General features: G+C 35.8%; 1 protein-coding gene across 17 annotated transcripts in view; it reads right to left on the bottom strand.

Moving 5' to 3' along the window:
* The window catches only part of LOC131801872 (inositol hexakisphosphate and diphosphoinositol-pentakisphosphate kinase-like), a 50,628-nt gene that overhangs the window by 2,205 nt on the left and 34,103 nt on the right, over positions 1 to 14,320 (bottom strand). For 7 of the 17 annotated variants that reach the window (XM_059120974.1, XM_059120975.1, XM_059120973.1 and 4 more), the window contains 7 exons: positions 12,900 to 13,068; positions 12,641 to 12,838; positions 11,644 to 12,577; positions 11,503 to 11,583; positions 10,530 to 10,773; positions 4,387 to 6,219; positions 1,172 to 1,594 (listed from right to left, as the gene is read on the bottom strand). In XM_059120974.1, coding sequence (XP_058976957.1) covers positions 1,172 to 1,594; positions 4,387 to 6,219; positions 10,530 to 10,773; positions 11,503 to 11,583; positions 11,644 to 12,577; positions 12,641 to 12,838; positions 12,900 to 13,068 — 3,882 coding nt within the window. Of the gene's footprint in view, positions 1 to 1,171; positions 1,595 to 4,386; positions 6,220 to 10,529; positions 10,774 to 11,502; positions 12,578 to 12,640; positions 12,839 to 12,899; positions 13,069 to 14,320 lie in introns of all 17 variants that reach the window. The other 10 variants (XM_059120979.1, XM_059120980.1, XM_059120981.1 and 7 more) reach the window with 6 other exon arrangements.

Genomic DNA, 14,320 nt, shown 5'->3' with positions numbered 1-14,320 from the left:
GCCATAAGGAAGACCATATTTTTTATCGCCTGTGAGAAAGCTCGTATCTACGTAAGAAAGGCTCTGAGCTTTAGCTTGCTTATAAGGAAAAGGCTCCCAGCTAGAGTCATCCTTTGAAAAACGCAAAATAAAGGAAAAGATCCCTGCAATATTTACCTTTAAGAAAGGAAAGCTCTGCTTAAGGGTCAGATCGCCCATAAAAAAGGAAAGTTCTCTGCATTAGCTACAATAAAGAAGAGTCAAAAGTCGTATTTATATTTATTAGAGCTACCCGTAAATATTGAGATCCGAGTTTTACCAAATACAGGGGAAATGAAAAAACTGCATCCAACTTCAGACGGCTGTCATTTCTAGGCCACTCGTTAAAGTTATTTCAGTGACAGCTCATTATTTTATTTACAAGTGTACAAAAGCATTTTGGTGAGAATTTTCCAGAAAAAATTATGGAATTCAAGCCTGATAGTGTGATTTCTTTATATTTGGCTGGAAAACCACATATATTTGAGCTGTAGCTAATTCTAAAGCGATTTTCACCAAATTTGACATACTTGCTTATAGTATAAATTGAATCATAAGTGAGTTTTAATCTTCTGTAATTGTACCATAATATTACACATATGACTCACAATGAAATTGAAATCGGACGAAGGAATATGTCGGAGCCATATCTATATTTGGACCAATTATCACAGATTTAAATAGGGAACAAACAAATTTCATTTCAATCGGAATATAAATGCTACCAGTCTCCGTTTTTCAATCAAATCAATAGACAAAAATCCCTATAAAATTTAAAGACTAAAGGTTGTCCTTAATTGATTAATGTGAGTGCGTTCGGGTGGCATAAAAAGGTATAAAATCTTACCAAATTTTTGAAACTGAAAAAGTATGTACTCAGCAAAATGCAAACAATATCTCAATTTTTGAAACATAAAAAATTTAAACTCAAAATAAAAACAATACAAAAATCCATTTATATTAAACAATATTTATTATATTTAAAAAAAACACATATTATGTTGTTTCTCATCATTAAAATTCTCAATCAAATGAAATTATATAAAATTTTCAATTACAACAAATAATTTAATAAAATGTCTTTGTTTTATCCATTTAACATTGAACAGAAAAATCAATTTGAAATCATTTAAACTTGTAATTTATAACTTACAACTTGACCCTGCTGCTACTGAATTTGTTGTCTGCAAACGCTGCTGCTGCTGGTGATCCCCACCAGCTGCCACGGGTGTTGACTCGGCATCTGGCACAGCATTCCTTATTTGATATCCACACAAACCACATCGTTCCGGATTCTTTTCATTTAGAATACTATTGTCATTACAACGACAAATGTTATTGGTTGGTGTACTGGCCGTTGCCGAGCAAATATCCTCATCCGTTATGGTTGTCATCATCGACAGCGGCGTTGAGGGATTTTTCGGCGGTGTGCATGTGGGTGTCTTGAATAGCGGTGCCGAAGTCATTTTTTCCAAAAAATTATCAAGTTGTTTGAGCGACAAAGCATTGTGCAATGTTTCTAAGGGTCGTATCGGTGGTACACCACCAAAACCGTCCAGAACTGTTAAAGGGAAGACTTTACAAATGAATAATAGAATTTCGGTTTTAGATGAAAACACATTGATATGGAAGGTGATTTTTGTTGTTTGGTTTATTAGTTAGTTCATATATTGTCGAGAAGAGTACAAAAAACATCCAGAGAGGTTATGAAATGAGGATATTTGGTTAAATATTTGGAAAAAAAAAGTAGAAATTTGTTTTTGAATAACAAAAAATTTTTTTATATAAATACAGCTGCATTCTTGAAGTTTGACCCTGCAGCCCTGCTACTGATATAGAGAAAGTTTTATTTAATTTCTGTTTTACGCCCACTAATGAACATTATGTCCAACTCTTGCTTACAATTAAACGCTTATCTTAACTCAAGGTTTGAAAATGTAACTAATGGAGACGGCTGCAAAAACTACCCTAGGTTTGTCTATAAAGCCGACGTTCTTCAACCGCAATGGATTGGGGATGGTCTCCAAGGACCACATTTTTAATGGAATTGTTGATGACATCTGTGCCTGTATTAGTACGAAAGCCACTCAGACCTGCTTGATAGGCTTCTTGAGCTAGAGGCACTCTTATAGCGTTGGACATCCCTCTCCAGATGGTGTATATCGTTCCGGACACGCCTGGGTGGGAGAGTTTTACCTACCATATGATGGTTTGAATGACTCCCACAATTTCACCCAAGAAAGTACTGCTATACAAACATATGGTTATGCTGACGTAGAGGAAGAATCTTCTCACTGGTATCACGAGAAAACACCTTGTTATAGTTCAAAGTTCGGCCTCCTGGAAGGTCCGAATATTTTTCCATTGGGTTGCATTCGTATTCGCAGACCACACTGGCCCTTATAATGTGCTCCCGACTAGTGCCTTAAGGATCTTGCTACTACTTTTAAATTGATCACAGATAGCTGTGGCTTGCGCGAACGACTTGAACATGTGACCTCAAGTATTTTGGGGTAGTTAGTGGTCGGAATAATGTGCCCCTCGACCTGCACATTCAGCAGTGTTCTCATCTCCGCAGACCATGTGGAAAAGAATGTGACTTAGTGGCGGATAATTTTGTATTTCTCGCATAGAAGTAGGCGATAGGTTAGATATTTGTTCAACATTACACATATGGCGTGCACTGCTGTTCTGGAAGGAATCCGTGTTGATAATTGGCAACTGGATAGCTTCCTCTGATGCTGGGGACGAGTAAAGCCTTTGCTACTGACTACTTAATCGAATTTGGACTGTATATCTCGAGTTTGTTGGCATCTGTGCCTGACTTCAGTAACGGGACCACCCTATCAATTTTTCAGGCTTTGGGAACGATGTGGTGGCTAAAGACAGCTTGAGGCTTAATGAGATACTCGGCGTATCCAGCTGTTACGACATTGAAACCATTAAAATTCCATCCAGACTAAACGCTTTTTGATGACATTCGCAAAATCATCCATCGTAAAGTGTGGTGGTACCTTCTCGGCGGAAAGAAAAGCCCTATCAATCTCGGAGTGCTCGAGGAATTGTCGATCAATCAATTTTTCAGGCTTAGGGAATGATGAGGTCTTAGTGAGATACTCGGCGTATCCAGCTGTTTCAACATTGAAACCATTGAAATTCCCAACACTTTTTGATGACATTCGCAACATCATCCATCGTAAAGTGTGGTGGTACCTTCGCGGCGAAAAGAAAAGCCCTATCAATCTCGGAGTGCTCGACGAATTGTCGATTAAAGTGGCCAGCGCGCTTCTTCATATCAGTCACTGTGCCCTATTTAAACGTGACTGCGGTCCTATCATCCTTTTTCCGAGTGGATGAGAATGACTTAATCGTTACACATAATTTATCTAGCCACCTTCTCCTCTTATGCTCCTGTACCAACCGGTTGACTTCCACTGTCAATTCCCGCTGTCTTTGCTGGGAAATTTGGTCTAATTTCGGGTGTTCGCAGCAGGTGTATAACGACTGGCTGCAGCTCTGATGATGTCTTGGGAAAACCCTTTCTGTTATCCGAACATCGGAAGAGGTGGACAGTTCTGAAGCGAGGGTTGGTGAACTTTCTGAATTCTGGCCAAAGGTTATGAAATCGGACGGCAGCTATTTGAGACAATTTTGGGGAGATGCTCTGATCAAGGACAAATGACAGGTTGCCAACCCACAGAAACACGAACATATGTACATATATACATTGAGATGTGAGGGAGGTACTAGAAGAAGTGGACCAATATTGTTTATTTTCGCACCTGACCTAGCACCGATACAAATATTATGATTTGGATGTTTATTTCTATGAGGTAAATGTTTTTCGTTCATAATTTCCAAACTGGATCTAATCTCTCATCGATGGTCATCATGTGTACCAGTTAGCCAGACAGACAAACGGACATCTCTAAATCGACTCCAAACTTCCTGAAACTGATTGCGTACAAAGGGTCTGAAACTGTTGTTTCGATGAGGCGCATTTTGAAATCCCATGGCTAAGGTTAGAAACAGTTATTTGAGTTTGAACAAATTTGCACACCCTTTGCCATGATGAAAATCGGCTGGAAAATTTTATAAAGGTCTTTCAATATCAAAAATATGGTTTTGCCATTATATGAGACATAATCAAAACCCTGAACGTATATATAAACAAGTTTTGCATGACATCCATTGAAGCACTGAAATGCCTGAGCTAATTTGTTTTCTCCTTACTTTCCCCTTAGTGGCCCTTAAGTACTTTCCTTATAGCAAGAACTTTTTTATCCCTCTTCTCCATATCAGTAGCTTAAATATCCAAAGAAACTCTTTACTTAAAATACATTACAACAAACAAAATAAAGTACTTACCCGACGATGATACCGGGATCATATCTCTCAAATTGGGGGCCGATGAACTGCCACTTATTACCGCTGTACTGAATAGACTGTTGGCGCTTGTGGTCATCTTTTTACTAAAACCACCGAATCCCAACATTTTCATATAAGACATCTGGCCGGCAATACTGTGTCTTTGTCGTCTGGACGATACCGATGACGACGACGATGTCGAAGTGACAGTATTATCTGTAGTGGTATCAGTAATAGGAGGATTGTTGATAATGGAGGATATGATAGGGTCGGTGGTGGCGTTATTTTCATGGTCATTGTAATTATCAAAAATGTTTGAGGGGGGAGTGGAGGAATAGTCAAGGGAAATGGTTTTTTGAAGTTTTTTATATGGCGATGGGGCATGGGTGTTGTTGTATGGTGTATGATCGTCATTGATGGTTATGCAAGGAGGTGTGGGACGCAACGTGTTTGTGGTCGTTGTTATGGTTATTGTTGTGGGGAAAAAGGAAGCAGAGGAAATGGGAAATTCATCATTGTTAGTTTCATTTAGATCATTATCATTATCATGGGAAGCAGAAAGTAGTAGATTTGAAGAAGAAGAATTACTTGGATTAGTGGTGTTGGTGGTACTGGTGGTGGTGTTGATGGTGGAGGGTCTTGAACTCAAACTATATAAACGATAGTGACCCGCATGTGGATGAATGTGATAATGATGATGATGGTGGTGATGATGTATATGGTGATGATAATGCATATGATATGGTCGCTGAGCTGGGGTCAGGTCATCTGTTAGTTGATTAGAAGAGGAGGAATTGGGGGGCTGGTTGGTGGTGGGTAGAAGATCCATGTCCAATTCTTGAAATGGGTTAGTTAAATTGTATGATGCAGTATTATTAGAGGCCGGAGCATTTTCAGCAATCGGATCGAATTGCCTAAAACTACTAATTGTGGGAAATTTAAAGGGGCTGGAGGAGTTTAGCTCAGCTATAACCGGTGCCGATTGTGAAGCAACTAAATTGGAAACTTTTCGTTTAATTTGGGGATTTTGTTGTAGACTTTGGGCATGCTTGTTGTTACTGTTGTTGTTGCTATGTTGTGTTGAAGAATTTTTGTTGGAATTATCCAAAGCCTCACACAATTCTAGGGTGGAGGCGGTGGGTGAATTTGTGGGCGAACCGCCTGGGGCCTTCAAACTATCCATGTGCCTTTTTCTGGCTGCTGGCGTAAGAAATTCACCACTTAGCAAAGAGGCTGGGGCCGAAGATGAGATTTGTATTTCTTCTTCAAAGGATGTGGGACAGTCGTACGATGAGGAGACATTGCTTATGGCCAAAGGAGGACTGGATATTTTTGTATAGTTACCCATGTCACAAAGATTTGTCTCACTTTTCGAATGGGCATGGGGTTGGACCAGCTCCTCTTGAGTGGCTGACAAATGGCCTGAACAGTTACAGGTCAAAGGCCTCTCATTTGTGGCCAATGGCGACATACGTCTTATTTCTCTTAGCTTGTGCATAAAATCTCCCTCATCACCACTTTCCATGCGTCGCATGGTTAACAATTGGGCCTGTTTCTTTTGCATTTGACTACTGGGCGAGGGCGATTTGTGGGCTGTACACATGTTATGGGATTCAGGCGTACCAGGAGTGAGGGAGAAATCTATTTCCGACAAAGGCAACTCATTGGTGGAAGAATCGATTTTAAAGAAGGTCAGATTATCGGTTACACGTATTTGAAAACAAGATTGGTTTAGGTTAGTATTGGTACGCGATGTTAAAATCTCTTTGAATTCTTTGACATGAGTTGGGGGTGAAGAGGGTGTAATGGGCGCGTCGTTGCAAGGCGAATCAGCTTTAAGCCATAACACGCACACATACAGAGCAAGGAATGGAGCAAATATTAAAAAAGGCAGCGGGCGGGCAGGCATTCACAGAGAGAAGGCAGGTTGTTTGATTTTATTTTTGGGTCAGAATGTTTTGAAATGTAATGTTGTTGTTGTGTTGTTGTTGGAAAATAAACGAAAAAATTGTAGATTTACGTTTAATAAATGTTTATATGGCATAAACTTAAAGGTATGACACAACAATAATGCATAACATTTTCGTTTTTTTCGTGGTTAGGCGAACATATTTTTGGAACGAGTGAGTAGCCGGCTGATTGGTGGTGGCTCAGGGAACAAAACAATATTGTAAAGGTAGAGGCCAAAATGTATGCATTTTTTTCTGCGGTGAAAAATGAATTTTTTTTTAATCTGAAAATTTTTTACAGAAAAATTATATTGATTCAGTTTTATTCTTGTTTTAAAAGAGAAATCCAATTATAGACTTTTTCCATAAAAGAAAATTCCGTTTTTTTTTGGTAAAGAGCAGAAATTACGTAGCTTCCCTATTCTGCTCATCCATAAAATAAATTTTTTGGGGTATGGAATTACAGAAGTTTGAAAATATTGTCCTTAAAGAAACAAATGTTGGTTATTTCAAAGTACATACTGAGCTGGGAAGATGGAGTCATAAAAAATCTGGCATTGGTTTACTATTTACATATTATTAAGATTTCTAAATCTGACAAAAAAATTTTTTCTTCACAGCTGAATTTGGAATAGATACTATAATTGGTAATATTCGAAATTCGAATTATAACGAATTTTTTGTTTTGTACCCAATAAAATCGAAACTGAATCCGTGTTCCATCTTCTGAGGCATACCTTTACAATAGAATTGTGCCAACCATATGGTGGTAGTATGTGAAACGTGAATGGTTTAGTTGAGCGACAAAATTATGGTGTTAAGATTTTTTTGTTGTACAGCGCACACAACACATTGAAGAAGAAGAAAAGGACGAATGAAGTAGAAATCAACAGGCAGGCAGACAAAGCAAGCAATTATTTTATTTTTTCTTTTTTTTTAATTGGCTAGTTATTTCTTTGGTGAAATGTACATTTTTCTATTAGTAAGGTTATGGCTTTAGAAGAAGAAGTAGTAGAAGTGATGTTACAGAACTTAGGAAGTATATAAATCAACAACAAGTATTAACACAACATTTTTACAGGCATGCAAAAAGTTTTGTGATTTGTTTCACTTTTGGAAACACGGTTTTTGAAAAGTGATTTTTTGGGTCCCTATTATTGTTAATTCATAGAATATATCAAATAATTTTGGATTTTGTATTCAGTATTTATTTTATTAATTAAATAGAAAGTTTATCTGCTTTAAACAATGTGAAAAAATCAATTTCCCCACAAAATATGGGAGGGTAAACGAGCAAAAACCTAAAAAGTAGAAAAAAAATCATAATTTTTTCAACTAGTGCTTATTTCATGAATGGTAATACTTTGCCCATCTCTGATTTAAAAAAATAATTTGTTTTACCCTTGCGTTGAACCGGTATGGAGGAGGATATTGGTAACTTTTTTAATTTTCATAAAAATAAGTATTTGGCGGACCCTTTAGATGCTAGAATGATTTATTTTAATAGAACATGTTTCAAGGAGATATAATTTTTATTCCGAGCTCCGTCTTACTCGATTTTACTCGTGAGTTAGAGTACTCGAAGAGTACATAGATCCCATCATCATCTACAAATTTGCTACAAGGAATTCCTGGCTAAGCAGACCTTCCTACTAAATATAATTCTCTCTATAAACACTTCTTTTTTTATCTATTCTATCGGCAACAATTATATTTTTTCTAGGATAAACACAATGGACCAAAGTGTTATTCTAAGAGCGAAATGTACGAAAATGTATACACCCAGCCTTGAGTTATAATTATTCAAACTGTTGACTCTTTATGGGAGAGGTTCCGAAGCAGTTGGCCAATATTGACCAATTCGTATCTGAACTAAGACTGATATAAATATTACAATGGTTCAGATTTGGAAAATAAAAATATTGGTATGTGCAAAATTTGAAGGAAATCGAACTTTTATATCCAATTTTTTGCGAAATCATAAATTCGACTTGTTTCGCAAGTTATGACAGTGTGAAATTTAAAGCGATTTGGATGCTTATTTCTCTTTTTTTAAGCGTTTTGTTTTTCAATATATTGAACCCTGTGTGTGGGAGGTACCAGAAGAAAACGTGCGATCTCTATCATCTTTAAAAAAGTCTGGATAAATTCGGACGTTATTTTCGCATTATAGGACCTTCATGGCTACTCAAAATTTTGATCTTTTGTGGGGAAGGTACTAGAAGGAGTGGACCGATATATCCCATCTGCAAACTACACCTAGGGTTAATTTGATAATCAGGTCCTCTACTACTACATTGACACATTCCATTAGGAATGAAGTTGCGAAGATTCGGCATGATGGGAGGTTTTAATGCCGAAGTAGCCGGTCTTCTCAACTTGATAAACAAGATCCCAACACTTTCACTGTATATCGTAGGTAAAAATGGCAATTGTGGTAATATATAAATTGTTACGCACTGGGGGACGATGATATCGACTTATAAACAATGTGAGGATGCGGAAGAGTTGAGTCCCTGCTGTTGTTTTCGTTCTTCGCGTGGACATTAACAAATCTCGGACACTGAACCTGCAAATCTTGCTACCTTGTCTATAAGTGTTATGGAGTAGACAAGGTAAACCTTCGTTTTCTGAACCTTAGCCGTTACCGCTAAATATTTTCTCTTTCTGCTTCGTTTTCTCTCCCCTCTCTTTCTACAATCTCACAGTCTCAATATATTATAATATTAATTCAAATTAATTCAATGTAATTAATATGTAACATTTTATATTGACGATTAAAAAGTTCCAAAAATATCAAGATATAGAAGAGACAGACACAAGTAGTAGCTCTCCTGAACAATTTTTACTGTGGGATTATATACGTTTTAGAATTCATATTAATAGATGATATGTTTGTGTTATAAAAACACATTTCAACTAGTTTTTACTTTTCCAAAGAAAAAACATTAATTTTTTCTAAAAATTATACTGAATAAAAAAATCCAAAATTATTGCTCCCAAAAATTTGTCGTTTGAATTTGAAAGATACACAGCAAGAGTAAATATGTTAATTTAACTACTGGCAATACACAATGCATTTATCTCAAATAAAAGTTTACGCTAAACTTTTATAAGGATTGAATAGGCCGAAAATTCAGAGGAACTGTATTGTCAGTAGTTAATTTAACATCACAATTTAATATAATATATTTCAGCCAAATACACGGAATTTCCCGACCAGATGCTTATATAAACTCATTTTGAAAGTTCACAAAAAATTCGATTTTTTTGTTTGTTTGTTGGATTGGATTTGTAGAGATTCGTTTATGTTACAAAACACAAGAGAGGTCGTATTTTGTATATACATAAATCAAATGAAATTAAATAAAAAGAAAATTTGTATTAGAAAAAATTAATATTAAAGTTATAATCTAAAAAAAAAAAAACTAAATCAAAAGAATTCCCCTTGGGTTAAATAAAAGTTTAGTACCCTTGTTATTTATGAAAGTAGGGATTCACAAAGACATATTTACATGGACAAATTCTTTTTTGCAAATAACAATTTGGGTTAACAACAAATTTGTAAATCCTTCTTTCGTCTCGCTTCTATTATTGCCAACAGCACAATGTAAATGGGTCATTTTTATTATACAGTCCAGTTTAAATTGGTTTTAAGAATTTGATTTAAATCCAAAATTTTAAAAACTTATGAGAAATGATAATTTTTACCCCTATTTACATTCCTATCTTCATAAAGAAACAGGTCCGTAGTTTTTTTATTCATATTCGCATAAATATACTTCTTCACAATTAAAACCTGAACTTTGTTTTTTGAAATGTGTATCATTTTTAACTCCGATATTTTACATTCTAATATTATACAATTTAAAAACTATTCTTTTGAATTTATGACTTTTGAAGCCTTAAACCACAGTTATGTTTTTTTTTCTAAAAATTTAATAAAAAAAACCTGCTGTTGGCTATTAATTTTCCAAAACACCCCATATTGTCATGCATTTTTTTAATTACAACTTTCTCCCGCATGTTTATTAGACAATAAAGTTAGGGATTTGTTGTTAAAGAAAGAAAATCTAAATTATTAAAAAAATAAAATGTAACTAACGAAAGCATAACGTCTATGCAAGAAAGGGCAAATAATAATTATCAAAAACGAAACATAACCAAAAACAACAGCTAATTCAAAGAACATACCTTTTGATTTTTGTGATCTTTGCTCAAAACTACGAGAACGTGGTTCACCATCAGGGCTAATGGGCCGATTGGCTTCCAATGAACCCGTTTGTTTGGTTTGCTGTTGCTGCTGTGAAGCCAATTCCTTATTCAAACGCTTTGCCAAATCCATAGCCTCATGTCCAGCCACAGTGTGATGAGACCCAATCGGTATGGGTTTCGACTTGGAATGTCGTATTTCACAATCAAAACCATCGGGAGAAATCTATGGAAATAAAAGGAATAAACAAATTCGAGAAAATTTAATATAAAAGTTTGGCAAGTAAAAAAAATGTATGTTCGGCTGAGCCGAACTTTAATACCCTCCACCATTTGAATCGAATTTTCCAAAAAAAAAATTAAATACCGTTAAAAAACCTGTTAAAAACTTAAAAATACCGAATGTAGCCGTTATATTTGGGTCTTTACAACGACGTGAACCTGCATAGGGAACTTTTATCATAAGCCATTACAATATTCAAATGCGAAACTTGAAATCAAATATTGGTGAATAATGTAGCTAAAATCATCAAAATACTGAATATCGGGAGGTACCGTTATATGGGGCTATACAAAAACGTGGACCACTACGAACATCAAATACCAAATTTTAAACATTTCCGCTGAATAATGTCGCTAAAATCATCAGAATACCGAATATCGGAATATACCGATATGTAGGCTATACGAAGACGTGGAGCTGCACCGACAATTTTCTGTCTTAGGCTGTAGTATACATTCCGCATACTAAATTTGAAACAATTCCGGCAAATAATGTCGCTAAAATCATCAAAATACCGAAATACGATGATATATATTGGAGCTATTTTTATATTCAGATCGATTATTGTAAAATTCAAAAGGGTTCGTATTCAATTCTGAAAATCTACACATATAAGTCCCTAAAAATTATTCTTAAAAACAATAACCCACTATAAGACTAAAATATACTTACCAAATGAGTTTTGACTGGACTTTCATCCGTATCATTTTCCTCATCTATGCGCGAGGGATTGTTTGAGCATTCTTCATGAGTCTGTATTAAAAAGAAAACCAAAATAAAAACCCCAATCTTATTTAAAATTCCGCAACTTACCGATGTTTTCAATGTGCCCGAATCATTGCGTGAATGTGGTCGAAATCCTGGTCCAGGTGGTAAATTCTTTTGCACACAACAATTTACACCCGGACTAAAGTGTAACTCAACATGGAATCGCTCTTCTGATGTAGGATCTTTTGTGGGATCCTCATATAGCATTATGACAATTTGTGACATATAATTCAATTCGGAGACCATGGAAATATAATCCATGGCACGACGCCATTGTTCATCGGTTAGAACATTCAATAATCCCCCATAACGTAATACCGTCAACAATGAATGGACATGACTTTCACTGGTGAAATACAAACGAGTGCGTACATGCCTACCCGGGCTGGCAACACCATGACTATATTGAGGATTTAAACGATTCACCGATTCATCCTCGACTTCTTCAATATTACGCTGCAAATCGGATTTGATTTTTTTCAACAGGGGTGTACAAATACCCTGACCTATGGTTAGTTTTTCTTGCATTGTCAAACCATATTCCTGCGGTATAACAATATCGGCTAGATATTTGGCATAAATATACAATTCCTCAGCCTGATCATATTGCAAGGTATGTTGATTGTGTTGCAAATCATATTTGATACAATCATAAATATCAGGAATTTTAGAGATATCATAAAGTTTCGATTTGGTACTAAAATCTTTTTCGATTTTCTCCCAACGACAACGCATTAGATCCCATGTTTCACCATGATACAATATGGCATCTTTGGTCTTGGGATCATCTTTTTTAACGCTGATTATGATCAAAAGTTCTTTTATCAAGCTGTGTACATGATTACAACATTCTACGGGATTCTTAACAAAGTCCAGGGCTTGATTAATGGAGATGCTATTGTTGGGATTAATGGCGGCCCGATCTTCAGCTGTGAATTCGCGATCAACTTGCATGAGTTCGTGCAAACGATTTTTGGCCCTTTAAGAAAAGTTTAATTAATAATTAAAACAAATTTAGGGGAAATCATAATTGTACGCTTACATATTTTGATATTTGCTTGAATCACAATCATTATCCAATAGACCATTAGTATTAGCACTCTTAACCATTTGTACTAAAATTGGAGTAAGTTCACCTTCCAATGCCAAAAGACCTTTGGCAAAGGCTGCCGCTGTCATTTGAACTCGACCCTCATCGGAAGCATAGATTTTTAAATCATGACGAAATGTTGAATGCAATCTAAATAAATTGACGATGTAAAAATTGTAATATTCCTGTTATGTATAAATTAATGAATTACCTTAGCAAACCCAAGCCTTGAGTTCCCGAATAATCTTGGCGACCTTGTCCACCTGGGTACATACATCTGAAAATACGTCCCAACTCCTCGGCTTGTATGCGACCAGCTGGAGTCAATTCACCACCCCATTTCAATATCAAAACCAAGGATGGCTCTGATGGTGCGTCTACTTTATATGGTAAGAGAAAAATCGGATATGTTAGATTTGTTTCTTGGAAATAAGAGTTATTTAGAGATATTTAGGAAATATGTGTATTTAGTTGGTATACTGAAAATATTTCTTCATCTATATTATTATAACATTAAATCATGATACAATTACATGACGATTTTAAATATCGTCGGACTGATACCAAAGCTTGCCCCAAAATGTTTTTTTTTTAATTGGTGAGGTTTTGTTCATGAATGTCACTGGTATTTTGGTGGTTGGTATAAAACATTTGACCGATACAAAAATATGGAAATTCCTTCAAGACGAAATGAGATTTTTCTTTGCTTTTTAAATATTGTAATTAATATTAAAAATTTATAAAATTTTGAACATAATGAAGTATTTTCAGCGTACCAATATTGTGTATCTTGTTTTAGTTTCTGATCAAGAAAATAATTAAAATTGTATGGACGATTCAGGATATAAAAGGTGATAACTGTTTAGAGGTGCCCTAAAGCCTAATTTTAACTATTATAGAAAACTGAATGAAATATTTTCAGGTAGTCGTAATAAGTATGGGGATTACTTTTTAATAGAAGAGGATACAGAGAGCCTTCATGGAACCTCTAAGGGACATAGATCATAATCGCTCTAAAAACCACTGCCTTATCGGTCTTGGGGTGCCCGACGTTCTGATGATAAAACAGCGGATGCACCTCTTTGAATTTATCTCCGTCAATTGGGATATTTGATTTCACTTTCAGCCGTGTAGCTAACTGCCGTTGTGATATCTCGAAAAATAATTTCTGCTTGCCGAACATTTGACACTCTAGATAACTTAAAACCTTTACGTCTATTTGTAGAGAAACAGGAAGCCATGTGTGTTATGAGACATTAGGAGCTGAAACTGTATCGTAGCCAACCATTTGGTCAAGATGCGATTGCAGGGTTATGGAATTTATAAAAAACCGGGATATTAGACATCCGTATACAGAGCAGGGATGTCTGGACGCATGCTTTTGCAATAGCCTACACTCTTTCAAGTTTAACAGCAACAACAAGCAGGACCTAATGGTATTCACTCTGATTCGGTCACTACAGTTATATAGGATTGCAGAGTGAATACCATATTCGGAGATCATCCTGGCTGGAAAAACCAGAACAATTCGTTGCACAACAGAGACGTGGATGGGAAAGTCGCCTCAATTCATATTGGGTTCAAATTCAATTATATCTTTGGTTGTTTTGAAGTGTAGGAATGCACTAGAAG

This window comes from Musca domestica, unplaced genomic scaffold (genome assembly GCF_030504385.1).
Source record: "Musca domestica strain aabys unplaced genomic scaffold, Musca_domestica.polishedcontigs.V.1.1 18, whole genome shotgun sequence".
In the NCBI taxonomy this organism is placed as follows: domain Eukaryota; kingdom Metazoa; phylum Arthropoda; class Insecta; order Diptera; family Muscidae; genus Musca; species Musca domestica.
This window is presented reverse-complemented; position numbering and strand designations above follow the sequence as displayed.